At 42.6% G+C, this 24,454-nt stretch overlaps 2 protein-coding genes across 8 annotated transcripts in view; one reads left to right on the top strand and one right to left on the bottom strand.

The window, feature by feature from the left end:
• The window catches only part of LOC116843689, a 123,005-nt gene extending 100,910 nt beyond the window's left edge, over positions 1-22,095 (top strand). For 5 of the 6 annotated variants that reach the window (XM_032814324.1, XM_032814325.1, XM_032814323.1 and 2 more), the window contains 9 exons: positions 5,811-6,120; positions 7,288-7,592; positions 9,329-9,805; positions 12,723-13,144; positions 14,806-15,294; positions 15,425-15,776; positions 16,194-17,017; positions 17,580-17,749; positions 18,335-22,095. In XM_032814324.1, the coding sequence (XP_032670215.1) occupies positions 7,443-7,592; positions 9,329-9,805; positions 12,723-13,144; positions 14,806-15,294; positions 15,425-15,776; positions 16,194-17,017; positions 17,580-17,749; positions 18,335-18,570 (3,120 nt within the window). In that variant the 5' untranslated portion in view covers positions 5,811-6,120; positions 7,288-7,442 and the 3' untranslated portion in view covers positions 18,571-22,095. The remainder of the gene's footprint in view (positions 1-5,810; positions 6,121-7,287; positions 7,593-9,328; positions 9,806-12,722; positions 13,145-14,805; positions 15,295-15,424; positions 15,777-16,193; positions 17,018-17,579; positions 17,750-18,334) is intronic. The other variant, XM_032814327.1, reaches the window with a different exon arrangement.
• Positions 22,096-22,748: 653 nt separating this feature from the next.
• LOC116843778 (CXXC motif containing zinc binding protein) lies at positions 22,749-24,225 on the bottom strand. Of its 2 annotated transcripts, none has more exons than XM_032814540.1 (3): positions 24,003-24,225; positions 23,683-23,836; positions 22,749-23,587 (listed from the first exon to the last, which is right to left on the bottom strand). In XM_032814540.1, exon 3 carries the CDS (start codon positions 23,565-23,567, stop codon positions 23,082-23,084), a length of 486 nt encoding a protein of 161 aa, XP_032670431.1. In that variant the 5' UTR covers positions 23,568-23,587; positions 23,683-23,836; positions 24,003-24,225; the 3' UTR covers positions 22,749-23,081. The 2 variants fall into 2 exon arrangements, with proteins under 2 accessions (XP_032670431.1, XP_032670432.1); XM_032814541.1 differs by lacking the exon at positions 24,003-24,225 and adding an exon at positions 23,906-23,986.
• Between the last annotated feature and the right edge of the window lie 229 nt (positions 24,226-24,454).

Below are 24,454 nucleotides of genomic sequence, written 5' to 3' on the forward strand. Positions count from 1 at the left end.
GATAAATACGAATCTAATACGTGAATGCACACACAATACACGCGCAAAAAGCGGATGGCGTGGGTTCAAACAACTCGATGACCCCCTGAGATATCCCGCGTACGAATTTCGCGAGCCGTGGCCTCGCGAACTTTCAGAGAGAAGGAAAATTCTGCGAGCCTAGAGGAATGGGGAAAGAGAGAGTGAGAGAGTATATCGAGGCCGAGCGATAAGCTGCGCTTTAATCAAGCCAGAAGTTAGCCCGATATCATCGTTATTACACGCCGCCTCGACCACGATAAATTACAGGGGTTGGTGGTTGGTGCACTCGCTCACGGAGCTTCCCCTTCGCCCGCGGGAGACCCGCCTGTTTGCGACCACCGCAGTAACTCTAACGAGACTAACGAGCTCTTGTCTCTGACCATTCATCGATACGGCGATACTGTCCCAGCCAAAGGAACCCTCGTTAACCCTGAAAACTCGCGGTCTCTCGACATTCTCGTCGCGCGGAGTGTGCCGACGTCGTGTATCACTTGAACCTTTCCGGCTGCTGAAGCACTTCCGTCTTTAAGAGCAAAAGAGAGAGAGAGAGAATAGATGGATAGGTAAATTTATTTTACATTCTGGTAAAATTTCTCTCAAGCGTAAATTAAGGTACAGTAAGTAGGCAAAAGTATGCAATAACTTTATACAGAGCAATACAAAAGTAGAAGAAGATAGAAAAAAGAAGAGAGTGAGAGAGAAAGAGTGAGAGAATTTCCTAATTTAGAAATTTCGTAGTATTTTCCTGAATGCAAACACTTTGAGTATTTACTCTTTACATGTGTGTATAATATATTTGTATATATACACACATATAGTTTCATATATGTTGCTCAATTTTATCAATTTTAGTTCATCCCTCAGCGACAGTAGTCTCGCCACGCCGTTTGACCGTTCATGAAGAGGAAATAGAAACCCGCGAGATTTACGGGACTGAACGTTACGCTATCGATTCCAACCGAATAAATTAAGCATCCCCGATATGCGCCGACGTCGTGTGTGACGTTAGCGAGAAAGAGCGAAAGGTTAATCAACCAATACAATTCCGTCACGACGAGAGCAGAGAAATGAATTTATAACCATGACGGGGGAAGTGAAAAGCGCGCAACGTATTAAAATTTATAGGGATCAATTTTGTTTTTATTAGTACTGGCTATTATTGATATAAAATGATATTGTACACATTGTTGCCGCCGCAAAATTATATCTGCACGTTGCCATTGTCGCGGACATTATTACATTACGATCGATATAAAGCGAGCGACTTCCTCCGTCTCTACACACATAGATATGTGTTTATTCCACGTTCATGCTCGTGAAGCCACAGAACTGTCGATCAACGGAGCACCGTGGCCGGCAAAAATCATGCTCGTCGAGCATCTTCAGAAAAAACCGCTTCAAAGGGGTAATTAGGGAGCGCCCTGATCGAGCAGCCGCGAGAGAGCGAGAGAGCTCTCGATTCACTCCGTAATTATCGAGCCGTGCAAACTTCATGAATACATGCAGGTGGTTCAAAGCAGACCGCTTTGTTCCGCAAAGTCGATACAAGCGCAGGGACGAGGAAGCGAAGAGGGAGAAGAAGGAAGTAAGAGCACGCGGTCCTGGAACTAACGAGGATCCTTCTGCCGAGCGCGAGGGGGTTGCTCCTCGCATGCCCCTTCGAGTGTCCTTAAATTTCGTCGAAACATTATGGAAATGAAATCCGGGGGGTTCGACTCGGCTCAAGCCAACTCAACAACAGCGAGGACGACAAACTTAACCGCGTTATTATAACTTACGCAATCGCATCATCGCGACCGGCTCAAGAGGAGGCATCTTAACGAGCATCGCGACGCCGGGTGTCGCGCGCGGATTAAGAGATCCCGACCGCGGTGAGATTGGCTTGCGGCAATTTTCAAACTGGAGAAAAACAGGGACCTCCCCGCCCCCATCCCCGAAGCCTCCCTCGATATAGGGGAGAGTCGTCGAGATCGTCTTTTAAATCGTACCTCGTCGATCTATTTGATTTGTTTTATCTTTGCGGCACACGCGCAAAATAAGATATAATCTGCATATTTTTTGTTTATATATCTTAAATAACTTTACTGACAGTCTACTCCTGGACTACTACAAATATAGTAAAATGAAAAGAATTTATATTTATATAAAATATAATTTATATTTATATAAAAGAGTTTATACTTATATTTATATGTAAAAAGGATGCTATAATATTTTCTCCGCATAGATCGCAAATTTGTTATTTCTATAGCCATTTGTACAATAATTTCAGTATAGTCCTGCTTTATAGAAAACATTGTAGAGAGAAGTATAATTTTAACGTAATTTCTGCTACAATATTGTCGCCATGTAGTTATTATTGTTAAAGTTACTGCCAAATATACGTCTATCTGGGCACTTCCTTCGCCGAGCTCGTCTCGAACGGAGAACTGCTTCAATCTCCGTGAAATCCGGCGATTTTAATTGCGCAAGAGCATTCCCAATCGATTCTCGGTCGATTCGCTGGTACGCTTTGCGCTCTCGAGCTTTGGTCATTGCGGTTTCCCGAGCAAAAAGCTCACGACTCTTCCTCCCCGTCTCCCATTCCGCCGTGAATTCACTCTCCAGTCACGACGTCGTCGTCAGTCACGACCCCGTCGCGAGAAATTCCCCGCGTTCGATTCGCGTCTCTTCGTCTTCCGGTTTCCGCTCACGTAGGGGCGTCCTGAGTCTCCGAAGAGGAGGAAGAGGAGAAGGACGATTCAATCGGCGGCGGCGACGGCGACGATGACGACGCGGGCGTAGCCGACGAAATATTTATTTCGCGGAAAGCCCTCGGTCCCTCCTTGAAGATTGATAAGCACGGCTAGATCTAGGAGCCCGTCTTGCCGAGTAAATATGCATTGCGATGGGAGTTAGCGAGCACTGTGGGGCTTGCACATAACGGACGGAGCGCGCGCGCGCGGTACGTGAGATGATTTCTCACCGGAGCAGAAATCACAGCTGTCCTGCGGACGATGGAGGTGAATAAAAAATGTGTAAAGAATAATATAAAGTCGCGGTTTGTAGATTTTGTGAGAAACGGCGGCACATAAGAAATGCGGTTGCGCATTGGGAGGGAGAGGAAGCACGAGAAATAACGTAGAAGAAAAGGCAAGTCGCGTTTCCTCCTCTCTGTAAACGACATTAGTATAGATAAAGGAGAGCAGAAGCGATAAAACGTGTCCCGCGAGTTTCGTAGCGCGCGAAGGCGGAAATGTAAAAATAGAATGCAGAAATTACAAGAGAGTGGAAGAAGAGAGGAGGACGGAGATGGGATCGGCGACGTACGAAAGCGGTGCTGAAACATTAATGATATTTCAGCGAGAGAGGCCATCATGACGGCAGAGAAGCGCGCGAGCAAAGGAAAAGGTCTGCGGATTATCGCGAGCCGTAGTTTTAAGTTGGAAGTCGAAAGTCCGGAGCAGAAGCATTTGCGACTGTAAGACCGCGACGCACATTTAACGCCTCGCGGAATCTGCCAGCGGCATGTGGCTTTATTTGCACCGCAATTTAATGCCGCACATAACGCGATTAGATTGTTACGTTCGGCTCTTCTCGCGCACGACGACTTAACCAAGTTCGAGATCCGCTCAAAAATGCATTCTTCAGATAAAGAGAGCAACCTCTTTTTAGCTAGTAATTGACTAGGAAGTTTAGTTACTGGCTAGTTTCCAGCCAGTTTAGGCGACACTTAAATTGGGCGGTAAAATTAGTCAGTTTTTGGTCAGTTTCCAACCAGTCAACCAAACTTTTTTTTTGTACGAAATTTTGGGGAATAGTTTTCATCGTTTGATCTTACATTGCAAAATAATATATTGCATTATTCGATATGAAAATAATGTGAAACCTGTGTTTGAGAAGGTAGTCTTTTCACGCAAATTTACTCATTATTGAGAAGGTTGTAGCTTTATTTTTAACCTACCGAAAGTATCCGATTGCACGGGTTATCACAAAGTGTCAGGGGGAAGAAATTCAGAGAGAAAGGATGGGGCGTCTGTGAACAGTTACTGTTTAATAAATCCTGATCATTAAAAACTGCTCAGTTTCTGGCTAGTGGCCAGTTTTTGCTGGAAATTTTTCTACTTGGATTAATAATGTTTGACTGTCTCGAGTGCTCTCGCGCCGGCGACGGAAAGCCCTGATTAAAACTCCGCGTCGGAGCTCGAAGTAATGCCTTCTCGACGATGCCTCTTAAAAGTTGGCGACAGCATCCACTCGCTTCTCCATAAAGTGATCGCTCGCGTGTTACGTCGCAAGTTTCCGAAATCGCGCCCGAAACTTCAGTTTCGGAGCGCGTTTATGCAAATTCGCGTTCGCCTCTGCTCGCGTCGAAGGCGTAAACAGAGGCGACGAGTTGCTCGCCGTAATTGAATCCTGTAAATGCAAACGGCTGTGAGAGCCGAATCTTGAAAGCATAGGAACTGAATAATAACTTGTGCAGTGAAGACTGTATAGACAGGACTCATCTAGAAACTTCAACCTTTCTGCGAAGAGATCGAGTTGTCGGGATTCTTCGTTAAAATGTATTGTTTGATTTTTCTTGACAGATACTATCTTGTCCTTTATATATATTCTTATATGTTCTTATTTTCTTCGTTCTAAATATCTACTACATTGAAACATGTTACATGTGAAACTTTGTCCTGCATTTATTACATAAATGTACAGAATTACATAAATGTATTTACTCTTTTGTATTCTGAAACAAAAAATGCTTAACGTCACTAAAATCATTGTCATTTTCGACGCTAGCTATATTTTTCTGTTATTTTAACTAAATAGTAGTATACTGAGAGAAAAAATATCTAAAAAAATATTCAATAAATATTCAGTGAATATCTAGTGAATATTAATGATATATTTACTTAAATATAACCTTTTTCATTTAAATAAGATAAACAATTGCTTAATGAAGAATTAAGGTTTTAAAAAGAAGTATATTTTTCCTTATTTGAGCAATATTTGATATTAGTATAAGTAAATATGTTATTAGTATCCACTGAATAAATATTTATTTCTTAAATATTTTCTCCTCAGTATATAATAAATTGACGAACATACACAGAATGAAATTTTGCGTAATTACACTATGATATAAGGATCTGGTTTAATACATTTATATAATATGTATTATATAATTATGCGGAACTTTTATAATATTCGCCTCGCGGAGATTCTGTTGCGAAGCAGATTCTGTTGTTAAGGACTTTGAATAAAATCGAAAGTAGATGCATTTTCTACGCGAACGCACACGTGAGACATTAATTATCCAGTCTATTAAAGTACTCGGGTCTGATGGTCGATCCCTAATTAAATTTAGCGCGCCTCCCCTTCTGGTCGTAATAAGCATAATCGAGGAACCCAGTGTCTCGTTTAACTCGAATCAGATCTAATGAAGAAAACTTTGCTTACAGAAATTTCCGAGATTTACAGACTCCGAAATTGATTTCGGAGTTTTGTTTGAGGAATAACCTAGGTTAAAAGCTTTTCAATTTAAAGTATTCAATTTAGTGAAGTAAAAAGATTCATCATAAATACATTATAAAATTGTAGGGTCTTTCTCTCTCTCTCTCTCTCTTTCTTACGCGCATAGTGAAAATTCCGTCCTTTCCTTGGGTAGCTTCATAACTCAACATTTAGAGCAAGATTGATCGCGAGACTTCTCCATCGCGTAAATCCACCTTCCGCGATAAATACAAAGATTTACAGAAAGCCGTGTGTGGGTGTGTTACGTGTGTTTATGTGTGCATGCGCATCTTCTGTTACAGATTTACCGTCTCTCGCGATCGGGGAACGGCGACACGGGGTGGCTCATCGCGTCGCTTGTCGTCCACGTTAGGGCCGCGAAGAATGGCGTAAAAGCGGCCACGACCACTTAGTATGTTAATGCGAGGTGCAGCTCGTACGTGGCTGAGGGGCTATTATTGATGATCCCGGCGCGAAGGGGCGAGCCGTAAAAGCGACGACGAGAGCAGAGAGAAAGAGAGCAAGAACGGGCCCTGTGTAAATAGCCGGTGTAACGCGAGGCTGTAATAATCGTCCTGGATCGTCCCGACGTGGCGCACAGTGATCTACGAGGTAATCCGAGAGAGCCAGCGAACCCGACACCGAGCGACGATCGCGATCATCCGTCGCGTATAAATGATTAAGTCGAATATCCGCGACGACGACGACGTCGCCGAGCACAATTGTATCGCGAAGCGGAATCGGATCCATGCGAGATAACTGAAGTTATTAGATTATCTCGAACGTAACGCGTCTCATAAGTTTGAAATTAATTGGTATTACGTTCCACGTGAAACTTTTCACACAGCTAACCGTGCACGCAGAAAAATGCATACTGTATTCAAGTAAATGTTATTTCCCGAATCAAAATGTCAGCCCCACATTCGATCTTTCTAACGTCTGTATATTCTGAAGGATCAGTGTGTGTTTAACACACATGAAAATTGAAGTTCTACTGAATATCTCTGAATAGCGGAAGACGCATAAAATTTCATTTGTAGATTTTAAAAAGAACCTCTCGTCAAAGTAGGTTAAATGCAATCAAAGGAAGTTGATGTAAGTTTGAAAGTAGTCGTTAAGTGGAATAATGAAAATATTTGAAAGTAGGATTAAAATTTTGACTTTAAAATATTTTATAAGTTCATGTATCTTCCCATGTCTATCATAAATTTACCATAAACATCAAATTTATATCAAATTTCTGAATCTTAGCAAGTTTAATATTTCACAATCAAAAATATTAAATTAAAATTTGCTTACTACATAGAATCAAACCAACTTTTTTTATAAGTTTTACGATATACTTGCAATATTCTGTTGCAAAGAAAATTTATATTTTTCTTAAAAAAATTATATTTTTCTTTTGAACTCATAATAATGAGCTCATAATAATGAGCTTCTTTGAAATTTGTAATGAATATATTTTAAGACTATCAGGAAGATATTCTTGTTACTCTATCAAGAAGATTCCTTGTTCAAGATAACCGTTACTTAAACGAGAAGGACAGCAAGCTAAGTAATTACTTTTCTCAGTAGTAGAATATTTTTCTGTGTGGTATTTTAGACTCTAATATTTTACGGTGTGAATAATTTTTTTCGGGAACAATTGAGTCATGGAGTCTAGGAAATTTTTTAATATTCCCTTAAATCTTTTTCGTTACTTTTGCGATTTCTGTGCGATTTCTTTTGTAACGCGCGATTTCTATCCGATCATTCGTGAACAAGTCACTTTTGCTGCAGAAGTTCTGTTTCACTGAGAAATGGACCGCTCAAGTAGACGTGTGCGCGATTGAACGCGATCCTAACCGGTTACACGAGCGATAATCGTGAGGGGTCCTCTATCCACTTGGGCATTTTCGACGAGGCGCCGCTCCGTTAGCCGACTCGTGTGCAACATGTTCGGGACGAAATTGCGCACGTGGATGGAGGCACACATCGTGCGATCGAAAAAGAAGAAGGACCGGAAGAAAGGCGACAAGGGATTCGACTCGAACTGCAACTCCCCCAGGAGCCACAGCGCCAACAGATCGCCCGCTTTGCACCAGGTGAGTGAGTCAATCGCAATTTCTCGACGTTTTGTCGAGCGCATGTAAAGTGAATCATTGCCAAATTGAGTGAATGTTACCAAATTTTTCCTGTCATTTAACGAGTTAATTCAAACGTTAAACTTGAGTCTGCTAATTAAAATCGCTAATGCTCATTTCTACCAACTTTGGTCAACTTAACCGGTTGGTTATTCTAACAGAATTGATCAATCACATTTTTCATTAAGCAGAATTGACAGGTGCAATTGGTCAATTCTGTTGGAATAACCAGCCAGTTAAGTTAACCAAAGTTGGTAGAAATGGGTATAAGTCTGCTAAAAAAATAAAATTTGCTAATTGTCCTAAAGTTATTGCCGTATGTCGCGATTTGTTTTTCCCTAAGATTTTTATTCGATATTTTACATATTATCTGACACAAATTTTTGAATATATTTTATTCTTTCACAAATGGAAATTAGATAAAAATCTAATATATTACGGCCTGAAAATCTATTCGAGAATCCAATACTAACACACGACTCTTGTATGCCTTTACAATTTTCTCAAATGTAATAAGTTCATAGCTTATGTAGCGTTCGCGATACTCGGCACAAATAACGTCGAAGTTAAATTGCAATTTATCGACAAGATGTAATTTCCCGTCGTGATTCGCGGAGGTATCGCGAGTGTTCGTCCTCGCGCTCGACGGGGACGCTTGAACAATTTTTTGTACGGTGTGCAGCATCGTTTTGCGTCGATGTGGCGCTGATTGCTCCACTCGCGATCGCTCGTCGTGACGCAATGCCGGAGTGTATATCTCTCTCTCTCTCTCTTTCTCTCTCTATCAGTTTAGAAAGGCGCACGTTCGCCGGATTCATCGTCATTATCGGCAAACTAGTTCGCGAAGTGCTTCCCCTATTTTCCTACTACTTGCCCGGCGTTTGCTCGTTACGCCCGTCCGTTTCTCCGCTAACAGACCCTTACGTCGGCGCTTTCCGAGCCCAGTAGGAACCAGGCGGGGCACGTCGACGGTTATCGTTAAGGTGGCTGGAAAAAGGGTTTAGTATTCTTTTCCCGACACACCGGCGGGCGGCTCACCCTCGTTCTCTCTCTCTCTCTCTCGCGCCATCCGTTGCAGATTGCGAGGTCGCGCCAGTCTTCGGGCTTTCATGCAGTTATCCGTCCGACGTCCACCTTGCCGTGACCGAGCACTGAATTCATGAACTCGCGTTACACTAATCCCGCCGCTTGCATAAATCGCAAACGCATCGTCGCGTATCCTCTGAATTATCGTAGAGAACTTCGCGATACGATACGAATACGCGAGAGATACGCGAGAGAACTTCGAATAATCGGCACGTAAAGATCCGATGAACTGTCCAATGAATTCTTTATAACTATTAAGATCATTTTTATCAAGATAACTTTCTTCCGTCTTGATTCCCCGTCGTGATTCTAACTTTCTTAAATTGTTAATCGTCTTTTAAATATAGAATAGCCGCCACTTTGTGGGGCAAGTATTAATATTTATTACGAAGAATTGTTTTAAAATCGATCAGCCTTTCCGTCAGTTAGCCCGTTTATATCAAACTTAAGACAAATTGAATTCCGACCGTGTTTAAAGAAAGGTTAATCTATTAATTAAAAGGGAAGCAATAATAGGAACTTTATTGGTTAGAAGAGAAAACGGGTATCTCAAGTGCGAAGTTGTTTTTTCTGCAATTCAGACAAGTCTCGACACATCACCTTATCCGCAGGTGCACCCGGTGGACTCGCCGTCGAAGAACGTGGACGGTATTCGGTTGCACGGGGGCAACTACGGCGCGACGGTGACCACGTCATCCGGCACATCCGGCGGTACCGGAAGCGTGAGCCTCTCCTCACCAGAGAGTGCGTACTCGACCGGCTACTCGACCGACGGCACCTCACCCGGCACCAGCTTTCCGCCAGAGTATTATATCAACATCAGAACCGGCACACACTACTTCCAGAGTAGCGGCGGCGGCGGCAGTGGTAGTAACAACAATAACAACAACAATAATAACAACAGCGGCGGCGGCGGCGGCGTCGGCGGCGGCAAAGCGAGGCCGAAGAGGGTGTCGGGCGACGTTGCGAACCCGTCGAGCGCCGCGCCGGGAAATGGAAGAGTCGACGACAGGGCGCAGTCCGCGAGCACGACGAACATGACCAGGGACAACGGTCAGCCGGAAGTACGGACGAGCACTCCTCATAAGGTAAGTGTAAAACGTAGAACTGACGCTTCGGATCGTAGACTTAGACCAAGACCTCTCGTTGTTTAACACAAATTAATATTCATTTCAATGCAAACACGAAAACCTATGTATTTCGTACTTGTATGATTATGCTTGATCCTTATCCGTCAGAAAGACGATTTTATGTATATTAAAGGCATCGTGATTTCCCTTTTCTAATGGTTTTTGTTTCAAGTCGTTACGACACCTATAAATGAAGTCATTGATGTTTGTGTTGGTCCGCGCTCTATGGCACCATTGCTGATCAAAGCACGTGGTTGCTGGCGATATCACGTGCAGCGCGGCTCGCTGTTCCCACTCCACGACTCGCATAAGCATAGCCGCTTCGGCCACGTGGTCGTTCACTTCATTAGAAGAGCATAGCATGAAACATAGTGTGTTGAAGAAAGAGCAATGGAGCCCTAATAGCGCGAAGATCGAGCCGACACCTGATACCATGGCTTTAAATAGCTGTAATTCGCTAATTAGTCGACGTAGCGACATGGAACTAAAAGCAATCTCTTTGGCACGCATGTATGGCGCTCTCTCATCGTCCGTTTGGGAGATCGATTAAAGCACGGCAAACACGCTCTTACGAGCGACATGCAACCTCTTTCATTCGTGATCGAATCGCTCAAACTTCTTTCTTCGTCTCGTCTGTCGTAACAGTGACGAGATTGTCACTGTGGACATTTGAATTCAAGCATCATGTATAAATCTTACGCGGTGCTCTCGTGCGGTTTATTTTATTTGTCGACGCACAAGCCACGGCGACATTATGACAGTGACGAGCGAGTACGCGAAATCGTTAGGAATCGCCAACTCCGTGCGTCTCACGAGCGGCTTCTCCCGGCGGGGCCCTAATTAGAAACTTGTCTCAAACCGGCGCTGAATAGAGACGCGGATTTTTTTGTGAGATGCTGCGATATAATATATTCACAGAGGAGCGAGAGGCGGCCACTACTGACTTTGGCGCCCACCGTCAAACGCGCCTCGTCGCGCCTTTCTTTTCAGCTTTTCGCCCTCAAATAGTTTATAGACCAAAAAGTAAATGCGCGAGATTACCGTGGTCGTTTCTCGCTCAAACACACCCCCGCGCGCGCACAGAGTCTTCTTCTCGGGGTGCGTTTGTTCGCCGTCGGGTCTTTGAAGGCGCACGAGTTCAACGACACCCGGCCTCTTTCGTCTAGCAGGAAGTATACATTCCGGAGCAGCGTTTATCGTCGCTCGTATACATATTATACATACATCTCTACCTCCGTGTACATACGAGCAACGCGAAGGAGAGGGAGGGGATACATATCAAAGGAGAAACGCGTGCGGTTCATGAATCTCTCTCTTCGATAGTGAATCCCGCAAGCTCAGCCGAGAAACGATGGTAGAAGCCCGCGGTATCCATCCCTCTCATGACGCGTGTGACGCTGCTCGTCACGGAGGAACGTTTGTTACAGCGCGCATTGTTGTGCTTTTCCGAAAAATATGCGATGCTCGGGCGCTGAGCCGGCGGAAATTCCGGACAGCATTTACTCCGCTGGTAGCTCGCGTCCTGTCCCTCTGCGAGCTCTGCGTCGTTCATTTCTCCTCTGTGTTCTCTCCTCTTTCTCTTCGCGAAAGTCTCACGACTCGAGGACGACCGAAGAAAAAGGGAAAGATGCATTATTGTCGTGGTACGTGCACCCGGATATCGGGCCTTAATGGGCGGCAGCAGTGAAAAATGAATCCTTCCTCCTCTAGGCGGTGATCGATCGCGCGCAACGTCGTCGGGGACCCTCGTCTCGGTACAATGGAGAGAAACGATCGAGTTTGCGATTTAGATTGACGATAAAGCCCGAAAATACATGGGGGAGGGGAGAGAAACAGGGTGACAAATACAAAGGGTTCTTTAAAAAGGCGGTTGAATGAATTTTCGAGCGGAGACGCGCTCTCTCCTTCCAATAAAGGAACGTGGGAGAAAATTTCCGGATGCTTTCCACAGGAATAAAGACGAATTAACTCGGGAGTTAACACGGGGTTAGCGCATGCGAGACGGATAATCGTGTTTTCGAGATATGCCCTTCGATTCGAAGCGCGAGGTGGATTACATTTTTTAGGCTTTCTGTGACGGCTGCGAGCGACATTAACTACAGTCGCGCGCACACTTTATTGATCAGCCACAGTTGCTTATTCTTTGCCTATTCGAAATCATTTACTGCAAAACATGCATTATCACGTTAAATGGAACACAGCTGGCCGATTTGATCATGATTGATAAAACTCTTTGGGAAGAAATTTATTCAGAACTGAAGGAAACTATTTGATATTTTAGGCTTTCTGTGGCGTGAAAAAGAGAGGCGGGAATGACATCTGTCAAGTGACAAATCATGACATCTATCATGTAACGAGATTTCTCTTGTAGAATTTTATGATGAATGTTTGTTTTGTTAAAAAAAACTAGAAATTTCTGTTCCCTTCAATCAAAATGCATTCAGTTAATTCAACCAATCAATCAATCTCTTCTACATGCAACAATATATAGTAAACATTATTATGAGTAAACATTCATCACAAAATTCCACAAGAGAAAGAGAAATCATATCACGTGCTTGATAGGTATGATATTTATGTCACTCTTTAAAATTAAATAATTTTCTTCTGATTTTAATGGATTTATTTTTCAACAAGAGCGACAATGTTTGAATCAAATAAGATAAAATTAAACATATCTAACTAAAAAAATTAACTTTAATCGCAATTGTATTAATCTACCGTCTCTTTTCCGAGTAATGCCGATTTACTGCGGTCAGCGGCACGATATTTAGTGAATCGTGATCAACGATGATGGGCACTTTCGTCGGAGCGTGCTGCTCGTCTTCCTTCTTTCCGTCGCTTTCTAAATGTCTGCCTCACATTGAATCCACAGAGCGCAGAAACGAATCATGCTCCGAGACAGCAGCATCAACAGCAACCGCAGCAGCAACAGCAACAGTCGAGGCAGCAAGAGAACTCACATCGCAGGACGGAGTCCTATTCCGCCGATTCGTCGAGGAACAGCCTGCCCGTGCCGTCGTCGATACCGCCGCCGTTGGTCTCGCCTCCGGTGCAATCGCCCCGCGAGCGATCCCGTATCCGGACGAACCCGTGGTTGTCGGCGAACTCCTCCGGCTCCAGCACAAACGGCCTGAAGTCGCGGCTCGCCTTGGATGAGAGCAGCAGCAGCTCCGGTGGCCTGAAGCTCACGGAGTCATCCGGAAGCGCCAGCGACGTCAACCTGAACATGAACGGCAGGGAGCTCCACGGCAGGAGGGAGCATCGTCAGGAGAGCCTGAGCGCAGGTCGAAGCCCGTGAGTACTGATTTCCAACTTGTAGAGCGATCTATACAAAGCACGGTTATATATCGGGGACCGAGATTTCTCTCTCTCTCGGGGAATTCCGGAAATGCGATAATTAATTTCCCTTGAAATTTGAAAATTAATTTTCAGTGCAATGCGGAAATTAATCTCTTCAGTGGGAATTCATAATAACTGCGCATTCTTCCTAGAGCAGTCTTTTCGTTTAATAAGCATATCTAAATACCTCTTCCCTTTATTGCTATTTTCTTTCAAGAATGTTGAAGAATAGAATATGACGTATATTGAGTCTTTATTTGTATTCGCTGTGAGTTAAGAAAAGCTCTCTCTTAAGTAGATCAAAAGCAATTTAATATTTTATCACGAAACTCATCCGAGCACATACCATTTAAAGGATTAATTTTCATTGCTGTTCGAAAGAGAAATGGTCAATGTAAGAATTACAGTAAGATTAATTCTAGTAAAATATTACTCTCAATTAATGAAAATGAAAGTAGAAAGGTACGAATTAGCTTAAGCGCATATGGATCGAAAGGAAACTAATTTCAGCAATCACCATTTCCCGTGAGAAGGAGAAGATATATTTTGGAGAGTAGATAGTAGAATCTCTGAGGAAAAACTGTTCTCTTTCTGAATGTTCGATATGAATGTGCAAGCGGACAGGGCGGTCGTTCGAATAACTGCAATGCACGGAATAAAGAAGATACAATAAGAGAGTCGCGACGTATTTTTATAGCTGTGTTATGTCCCTCGGCAGCGATCCAATTTTTTACGGGAGAAACTTTTAATTGTATAAGTTACTGGTTGGCGGAGGAAGATGTATCCTTTCGTGAAGTGTCTTCCTTTTCTCAAATTCATCGGCTTTCCAGTCCTCTTCGGCGAACCGGCCGAGGTGGCGGGGAGTTCGACACACTTGAAGGAAAAGTCGATGGTTAGGAAAGTTCCTGAAACAGGAAAGACTCTCGAGAACTGCTTTATTGGCCGGTGATCCGCCGCGCAATTACGAGAATGATCCTTCGCCCGACGCACGTACGAATGTACGTCGAATTCAACTTTTAATTCGCAATTAACCCGAGTCGCGGATCGCGCCTGACGCCGGCCTAATTTCTTTCGTAACGCGATTACGAACATGATATTATCGCGTCAATTGCGCGCACGTGCTTTATACCGATCACGTTTATAATTTATATGACGTATGTTTGTAATTTACACTCGCTTATAATCTGATTATACGTATCACACACATCCGTCCAGCCTATCGAGACGAACATCACCTGATTCGTGTGAATTACCTGCACATATTATTAAATCGATAGTGACGCGTCAACAATTTCATTTAGTATGCTGTAACTGACGAGATAAATTAATTTTATATATTCACAATTAATGGGGTAAAATGAAATTTATGAACACTGGAATGGCAATATTCAACTTTGTTCCCTTATAGATGACTTTATACATTCGATTTTATAATCCAAAGGATTATAACATTAAGGATTAAATAATAAGAGAAAAGGTAAATCTCTCTTTAATTGCTTTAAGTAAAAAGTTCGGTTTATTTTTGTGAGTAAATCTTGTTTTAATTCGTCCTTCAACCGTAGTACTTACACGCCCGGCAACATCGATCAGTTTCACGAGTTCAGTATCTCGCGTAGAATCAACCAAAACTGGAGGATCACCTCGGGCATGGATCTCCGGCCGAAGATCCCTCTGGCGCTGCAACGGCGCGCTAGTAGCAGCAGCTCCTCGGTTTCCTCGGTGACGCGCAGCGTGCGCTCGTCCGAGGACGACATCACGCTCAACGAGATGATGGGTAAGTTCGACGAGAGCTACGTGTACGAGAAGGAGACGGACATCCTGTCGGACAGCGATCCAACTGACTGCGAGGACTACATAGACTCGTTGTCGGACATCGACACTGGCCAGGACGGCGGCGACGAGAACGACCCGTTCGAGAACGACGAGCTCGATTACATCGACAACGGCTCCTTCCTCGATCTGAACAGTCTCGAGTGCGGCGGACACTTCCCCAATACGGGCCATTGTACCTACTTCGCGTTCACCAGTGAGCTCAGTCGGCGCGGCACCAGGCTTCGCGACTCTTTCCTGAAACGTAGGACTAAGGACGATCTGATTTCTCAGAGGTAAGCTTCGCGTAATCATTCCGGTACCGTCGATTTCCCCGATTTTGCAGCTCCTCGTAGTCTATCTCCTCTACCTTCGACGATATTCAGTTTACGTTTCTTGTTACTATTGCTATATTATCTGGAACAGAAGCGCAAGCGCGAGGAACAGCGCGAAGAGGCAAAGCACACGGCACAAGAAGACGGATGACAGCAAGCAGAGCGAGAAACGCAAGAAGAGGATATCGCAGCGTCGCAAGGCGAACTTCGACAAGTGTGACGACGAGACGGCGAATTTGAACCGTGTGCTGGTCGAGAGGATGCTGCTAAAAAACTCGGGCTTCAATCAGGGTAGCAGGAGCGTGGGCGGCACACCGATGTGCCTACGACGTAAGAAACACGACGTCAACAAGAATCTCTCGCCGATGAGACTGAACGGCAACTCGTCGGTCATCAGACCCGCCGTGATGGAGAATGAAGTCGTGAAGAGACGATCGAACTCGGTGAGAACTCAAATTCAACCAATATTGCATATTTTTCAATTATTTTATTTCTCCAAATTTTTTTATTTTTTAAACTTTTCTTCATGCATTGACATCACCGCGTTGATTTATGCTAGTAATTATTGATTTGTGTAAAAGCTTAACACTGAATTACCAAGGAAACATTACTTCAAATGGAACTCAAGACGCATGTGTCTTTTCATCTCGTTTCGTTGGTTTTCTATTAGCTGTGTAACCGAGTTTTTAAATGTAATCAGTTCTATTTTATACGTAACTTAATGATGCGATAGTATCATCATTGCGATTATCATCGATGACCAATTACGATATTCAGCGTGTTGATGAGTGAGTCTCTTTGCTTATTCTTATTATCACAAGCTCCTAGACCGCCATAAAATTAATGTCTTTTTGTTTCAGGTGAGTTACGTGAACGGCAATCTCGTAAGACGCCACGTAGCCGGCAACACGTACATGACCACGTTCGCCTCGGAGATCGCGCTGATCGAGGCGGATAAGGAGGCCGACCGCAAGTACCGCGAGCTTATCCTCGAGGCGGAAAACATCCTGGTGAGTATGCAGAAGTACCAGAACCCGTCGCCCTGCGTACCGTCGCCGTCGCGGAAGCTGCACAACGGCCTTGCGAACAAGCGGGTTGAGCTGATCAAGAACACCGAACTGAACATCGAACTGGCGCTGTCCAAAAGCCGCAACTCCCAGCCGGAGTTACAGAGCGGCAGCATCCGGGATCTAGAGCATACCAGTCCCAAGCGACAATTTCCTCAGCCTTGCTCCCCAATCCATCGGTTCATGGAGAGAAATTCTCCAGCTGGAGTAGGTTTCCCGCCGAAAGAGCCGCCAGTCTACCGACAGGAACTGTCAAAGTGTCCGGACTCACCGGTCGTGTCGCGTCGGACACCTCAGGGCTCGCCCAGTAGAAGTCTGATGCATCACCAAGTACATCGAGCGCGCAACACTGACGCTGATTCAGAAGCCAAGGAATGCAACAGGACTCGGGTTGCTTTGAACTGCAACGGTGGACTGAGATCGGAGGCAACAGTGGACGCGAAAAACTCCCTCGGCAGCAAGACGCACACCGTGATGTCGCAGGGTTCTCTTGCCGCTAGCAGGAAGGATTTTCGCGCCGCCAGAGCACCGACCAAAGAGGAAGGAGTGACGTCCAGCTCGTCAGACTCCGAGGAGAAGTGCGACGTGAGGCGAAGAGCCCCTTTGATGACTTTCAGGTTAGTAGTTGTCTGATATATAACGTCTCGAGTGGGTATGTCTTGAAAATAATAGCTCGGTAAGAGAGGAATTAAGATGAGATAATCTGTTTATTTATAGTAAAATTAAAAAAGTTTATATTTTGAAAAATTTATCCGGAAAAGATTTTTATTTTATCATGGAATTACTATTAAATTAAGGGTTGTCCTGCGTTTTTATATATTAACTTTTTTAACTCGTGATAATTTGAATTAGTACGTAATAAATGGATTTACCTATTTTTTGTACAGAATATAAGAAAAAAGTGGATATAATTTTTAGGTTTTATAAAATTTCGTCACGATCTTTTGTATTTTCTATAATCATATGATCTTCTGAAAGTAAATAATTAAAATACTTAACGTTCTCTTATCTTCAGCAACTGAGAGCAAATATAAGAATGCAAGAGTTTGATGAAGACATAAAAATGGTGTTCGATATTACTAGCAAATAATATCGCGATGAAATACGATATTTATTTGATGTTAATAGCGAATGTATGCAGTTTGTTGAGCGTTCGTGACAGAACACGTGTCTTTGTAGATCAGTTGATATGGGTCCCATTAAAGAAGGCTCTTCTTATTGTCCACAAAGTGAGCCGGTGAAAAGAAAAGTGTACGCCGGAAGCACGACGTATGGCAGAATACAAAAGACTTTGGGCGAGCACGTTATGCTGAGGAACTCCGACGGCGATACAGCAACCGATGATACTGGTGAGTAGTTTTATTCTTTTCTTTTCTGCAACATTCAAAAAACTTCCTATCCTCATTAACAACAGTGATACATGATTCTATGACCACGTACTAGTAATTATATTTTTAGAACATTGAACAGGTGCTTCCATTTTTATCAGCTGTTATATTATCAATTTTAATTTCGCAGATCTCACTTCATGATATGAGATTTTGATTAACTTAGCGTCTTACAGACGAAACGATAAATTCCATATTATTGATGCAAAAAATTTATCAATTTCTTATTAAGTTCTTGCAAGAAGTTTGGGTATTATAAGGAAAATAGGAAGTCCTCATTAGATATCTAATAAAATAGTCGAGATGTTATTTATTTTATTCCCAACAATTATCCTGTAAAATTGTATAATTGTATAATTTCGTTTCCGATTTTACTCGACCAACTTTTTGCACCAACCTAATATATCGTCCTCTTTTATTTATAAGTCACATTTCATTGTCCCATTCCAAGCTCAGGTTCCAAGCGCGGTGGTCCACGCCCATAACGCAAGCTTTAATCGATCCATTACAAGTACGGACTATCCATTGACATGTATTATTTCGCAGACGACTCGAGGAGGTCCTTGAAGGAGAAGGTGGCGCAACTGCGGCAAGAGCGACTGGCGGCCGAGGCAAACGTGAACAACGCTCAGGACTCGCAGTTCTTCCAGCATCAATTGTCGCAACTACGACGACAAATGCTGATGCAAACGATAGAGGGCCTGAAGCGCAGTCTCGAGGATCAGTCGGCCACTCTGAAACAGACCTGCCTAGAGCCGGTACTGAGTGACGAGTTACCTTGAAGCGACCGGTCCGGCGTACCGCGCCGCGCGACCGCGACTGACGAATTTCTGCGACGCCACTCCGCTCACCCCCGCCTTCGCTCGTCGAGCACAGGATCGAACGCGAGTCCTGTTCTTGGCGAAAACGCGGGATTGGTCGGGCCGCCACACGTTGTCGGGAGTATTGATCAAACGCCGATGTCGTTCTATCTGTGCGCGTCGGCTACTTCCGACATGATCCTCGGACTTGACGATGCCGGGGTCGGCTGAGCGCCAGCGCGCACGTCAAATTTCTATTTTTCTGTCCGTCTATATGGAGAGAGATAAAAGAAAGTGAAGAAAGGGCAATTTAAAGAGAATCGAAATAGAGAGAGAGTGTCGTGTATTCTCACTGGGCATTGTTCTCCGCTCTGTTGTTTGTTTCACGCGATAGTAACGTTTCTCACGAATCGTTTCTTCATTTTTCGTTGATTAATTTGCAATTTTGTACGGGCAGACCGACTTCCGGTTGTTGTTAGGTAATTAGTTCTCGCCAGCTTGATTCTCGACGCTCGATCCGTCGTTGTCGTCATCGCAGCAGCGCTCGCTCCGAAACTTCCCTCCGGAACGATGATAAACGGGAGACTCCCGCGAATCGTTGGACACGTCCCGGAACACGCTAACGCGAAATTATTATATAGTTAACATCACCGAGTAATATACTGTAATGATACTTAATATATTATTGTCGCTATATTAAGAGACTAATTAATAATAATTAACATTTTTTCAAGTAAATAGGGCAATGTGTAATATCGATCGCATTAGCATATATTGTTACGAAATTCACGATAGTTACGCGAAGGGGAAAGAAGAAAGAAAGAAGTAGGGCGCTTTAATTCGAAACTAGAATTTCCAACGATCCTTCCCGTTAGCGTTCCGGGACGGAGCTTGGACTAGACTTAGACTTGAACATCTAACGGGCCTATTCACGGGTGTCTCTTTAGTATATAGCTCTAAGAAACAAGAAAATATAGTAAAAGAGCGAGAGAAAATTCGCCAAAAGCACACGCGAACGAGTATTGTGTCAGTATCAAAACAAACGTAGTACTTAGCGTATCCATCTAACGAAAGTAGAGGATCACGTTTAGCCTACACGTAGTGGGTAGGTGATACCAAACATATGTAATCGACTTAGATATTAGGAAAGAAGTCAAACAATATGTGCCCAATGAATACGGCCCAGTCTCGATCGAAGCGACCGGAGAAGGATAGCACTGCTCCTCGACGTTAACTGACTCGAATTCGCGTAATCTGTTGACTGTTTGAGTCTCATGAAGAGAAGCTGAATTCCCATTTGTAAGCACCCTAAGCAAGATGTACATTTAATCGCGTTTACGATGAATATATATTGTATAACTAATTTTTATAATATATTTCATAAGAACGAAGATTGAGGCTCAAAGATTGTCACACATATGCACGCAAATGATGCGTACGTACATATGTGAGCACAAATGAAGTAAATGTCAATACGAAGTAAATGAGAAAATCTAACGCGTTCGAGATCAGAACACGAGTCAGCGCGGTTCTTCCTAGACGCTTTCGATTTCCCCAATTTGATCTGTCAAGCAAAGTATAACGTAGTATGTGGCGCATGTACCTTTCACTCGCGGATTGGACGTTATTATACGAAAGAGGCAATCGCGAAATGGACTCTTCTCCATTTCAAGAAGCCATACCTTCACTTCCTTCCTCTTTTTCCACTTTCCTTTCAAATTCTTGTTTTTTGTCGTCTCCTGCGTCCAATCCAGAGCAGCATCTGTAAACGTCATCTGTTTTAACAATATCAGTCTTTGAGCGAGTTCTTGCCGAATTATTTTTTAAGCGCGCGAAACGAGGACTGCTCACTCCTCGTGATCGCTCCTCGTTCGTTCGCGAGATGAAAGACAATGGATACCGTGGAAATCAGCCAGCTTACACATATTACTCATAATGTTCCTATTTCTACGCGAATATTCGTAGCCCTCGGAAGCGAGATCCCCCGGTGAACGATCTTCCTCGTCACCTCTGTCTCTGATAGACTAAGTACCCTCCGGATTAGTATACCAAAGAGACGGTAGCTTAGTTAGATGGTAGATTAGAGCCGTTGTTTAACCGATCAAAAAAAGAAAAAAAATACACACCGATACATATTCGTAATATTAGAGGATCACGTTTAGGGCGTTTCTAGAGCCTCGATTTGCTAGTAGAATAATTGTTCGAGTTATGTCAAGCGGATTACAAATCTTCCATGCATGAGCCAGAGTCAAGTACTTCATTCCAATATTCGCAACGTGTTTGTACGTGTTCGCGTATCTTATCTTCCTCCTCTCTCTGTCAAGTGAAGTTTATTTTTTTCTCAATCGATTGGAATATGTACGGTTGATCTTTTTTTCCAACAAAGAAGATACATTTGTTTGAAAATATAGCAAATTTTTATCTAATTGCGTTTATTTATCTAATTACTTTTATTCGTCAAATTTATCGGCTCGTGATATTTCTGACTCTGGTTATCATCGATATGATACTTTCGGTCATAGTGATATTTTTGTGAGAATAGACTGATAGCGTTATCAATTGTTAGATTAAAGGGAAAAAAAAAGATCTTTAGTGGTTACTTACTTACATGTGATTTATATGTTAAAAACAAAAGAGAAGGAAAAAAGGAGAAGAGATTCTTCGAGAAGGGCGGATTGTAATACGCACACACGATATATTTATTTGTGTTAGATATTAGGAAGCATAGTAAATGAAAGCATTAGGCGAAAATATAGCGGCAGTAGAGTTAGTGCATTAGGCAGTTGTCGAGTAAAATCGAAATTATGTTTTTCCATTTCTTTTCGTTCGTTCGAGTCGACGTTTTGTCCATGCTTTTCGTACACACGTCTCTCTGTCGTCTGTTTATCTCTCGAGAAAAAAAATCGTGATTTTCTTTTTTAGCTTATCGTGGAGACGGACTGCGAGGATTACTTTGATCGTGATCAAAAGTTTTCGGCGGTATGCGGAACTACAACTGTCGTTAAGTGTGCTGTCGTTGTTCCCCGAGAGTTTTATACTTGAGATATTGTATATAATATAATTTTTAATCCCGCCCCTACCCGTGAAATATTTTAGTTTTGTAATCGTAAGGCGAATTTATAACGTAGTGCTAGTTTCAATGAATCTTTTATTTTTTTTCTTTTTTCGTTCGTTTCTTTTGCGCGATTGCATCGACACATTCCAGGAGAGTGCGATTTAGGTTTTTCGGTGCGTTGGAAGTAGAGCAGTTGTCTGGATTGATCCCACGGTCATTCGGTCGTTGGTGAAATCGTCGGCACGATTTCAGCATGCCCTTGCCCCGCAAAGCGACACTAGTCACTCGGTTATTTACGCAGGGTATATAAATTAAATCGCCAACTCCGAACATGCTTGGAGGAGAAGCGGAATTATTGTTATCGCAAAACGATATCTCTTGTGTACGGAGCCATTTACGAAATAAAATGGTTTTTTTATATGATTATGAATAAATTATATTATGTCGTTGGATTGGTTTTAGTTACTTTCTCCCTACTTCAACCGATAGTATTTCTATCTCGATGAGATGTTCCTTCATCTTCTTCTGTATACATCACGACGGATCATTCTATTCAGGTAGAATTCAGGTAAATTCTTTTAACGAAAATATCGTCTTTACTACAAACACTTGTGGTTCGAATCTCGACTTAGAAAATTTAAAATGATTATTAATGAATGAATTGTTTATCGTCGGTAATGTAGGTTTCTCCACTTTGCCGATAATTTTTATTTCGACATTCTTTAAAAAAAAATTGTAGCATCCTGCGTGCATTTCTTCTGATCAAATATCACTTTTTCTGATCAAATACAAGGTGATTTCCTATGTATTTTGGTCAGATGTCGAATGCTTTTGCCTATCTGGCGGCTTTTCGTGTGAGATTTCCGCTATGACTCCTGTAGACTCAAAAAAATAATTGTTGCAGAATCTTAGTAAATAAATGCAACAACGAGATGATGTCTCTATCTCTACATACATATCATGACAATGAGTCACTCTATTCAAGTGGGAATAATTTGTTTTAGGAAAAGTCTATATCTTTATTATAAAACAATAATTTTCTCATTATATATATATATAAATATATATATATATATATATATATATATATATATATATATATAATAAACTATAGTTGTTTACATATAAGCATGTTCAATTGCTCACACTTCACAAACAAGTATACATATTTAGTTGTACACTTACATTTAAATATGAAGAAAATATCAAATTGCTATGCCAAAATCATCCATAGCAATTGCAAAAGGTACAAACAAAGTAGAAAACAAACAAGAGTAAATATGAAAGTTGTATAGACTTTAGAAACCTCACATATAGGATGGTGAACTGCTGACGACAGCTTTCTCAATCAAAAGAAATAATGGTCATGAGTCAGTCATCGTTGCAGAATTGACAAACAAAATGCGCATTATACTGCGTGAATGCACTCAAAGTGTCACTACTTGATTCTCTCAAACCTATGTTTGATCTCATATATTCCAACAGGCTGCATAGTCTTATCACAGTAGTCCTCCCATTCGCCCTCGCTTAAGTCTACGTCACTGAACTCTTTGCCGCCCTCTGTAGCCTTGGCAGTCCACCCCTCCCTCGCGGAGAAGTCGGATGGTTCAATTCCTCGACAGTCAAACGTCACAATGGCCTTGAACTTCCCCTGATCATCAGAAGTGAAAGATTTGATAGTATCCTCCATTATCGACATGGAGTTCTCCCTGATGCAGAGTTTGCACTTGCTCACGAAGTGATTGACACCATTGCCTCGTTGCAAGGGGGTGGACTCGTCCAAGGAAATGTAGTTCCACTTCTCCGATATCTCACCGCAGTTGGAGCAAGTGAACTTCAGGTACCACCTGAATTCCGGGCCAGCCGGCTTCAGCTCCTCGACGTTGTCAAGTCTACAAGTAATCTGCAGCGCTATTTTCACCATTTTTCTTACGCGATGTTACTCTGAAATTGTTCGTATAGAAGCACATTAGTCGATAAATCAATTATATATTGAAACCGAAGCTGATTAGGTTGGAGGAAGCCAGTTTTTGACTTACGTGCGCGAGAAATTCGCCGTCCAGTTCGAATGCAAATATACGGTGACGCCCAACAGAATAATTCTCACATAGATGGTCGATATTAGCCCTGCTAATTGCGGCAAATAGCGGATGAACAATCAGTTTTATCTCCTGATAAAACTGATTAGCAAAGCTAAAGATAAACAAACTAATGATTAATTGGACTGGTGGTGGTGTTAAAAACTTTCAAGTAATTTCATACTTTGGAAATTTTGAATACATATTATATTGTTGGAAAGTAGTAAATATATTAAACGCGAAATGAATATTATGACAGCAATATCCTTATGAACAAGTACCTGCATCAAAATGATGTTTTCTTATTTTGGACTCTAGACACGAAAGGTCATCTAACCTGACGTTGAATCGTATACTGATGCAATAAGTTAGAGTGAGACAAATATATTTCAGCTGCCTGCTGAACTGGTATAACAAGTAGAGTGAGAAAATATATATTTGTCTCACTTTAACTTATTGCACCAGTTTAGTAGACAGCTGAAAAGAACAGACCACTGGTTTGCACCAATGCAGGCAGTTCAGGTCCCTATTCTTGAAATTTTTGCGTATACATAATTTTCATTGCACAACTATTTTATAGTATGATTAAATCTGCGCAATAAAACTTACGTTTACGCAACTATTTCAAGAATAAGGACCCAGCTAAAAAGAACAAGGCCCTTAGGGTGGAATCTCATGGCACGTATTTTCGCGTAACGCGTAACCGCATGACCAATCACATCTTTCTATTCTT

Source organism: Odontomachus brunneus, unplaced genomic scaffold (genome assembly GCF_010583005.1).
Source record: "Odontomachus brunneus isolate Ranch 3 - 2012 unplaced genomic scaffold, Obru_v1 Obru_scaffold_035, whole genome shotgun sequence".
Classification (NCBI taxonomy): domain Eukaryota; kingdom Metazoa; phylum Arthropoda; class Insecta; order Hymenoptera; family Formicidae; genus Odontomachus; species Odontomachus brunneus.

Coding starts and splice junctions, on each gene's coding strand:
- LOC116843778 (XM_032814540.1), bottom strand. CDS start 23,567: ATGGTGAAAATAGCGCTGCAGATTACTTGTAGACTTGACAACGTCGAG.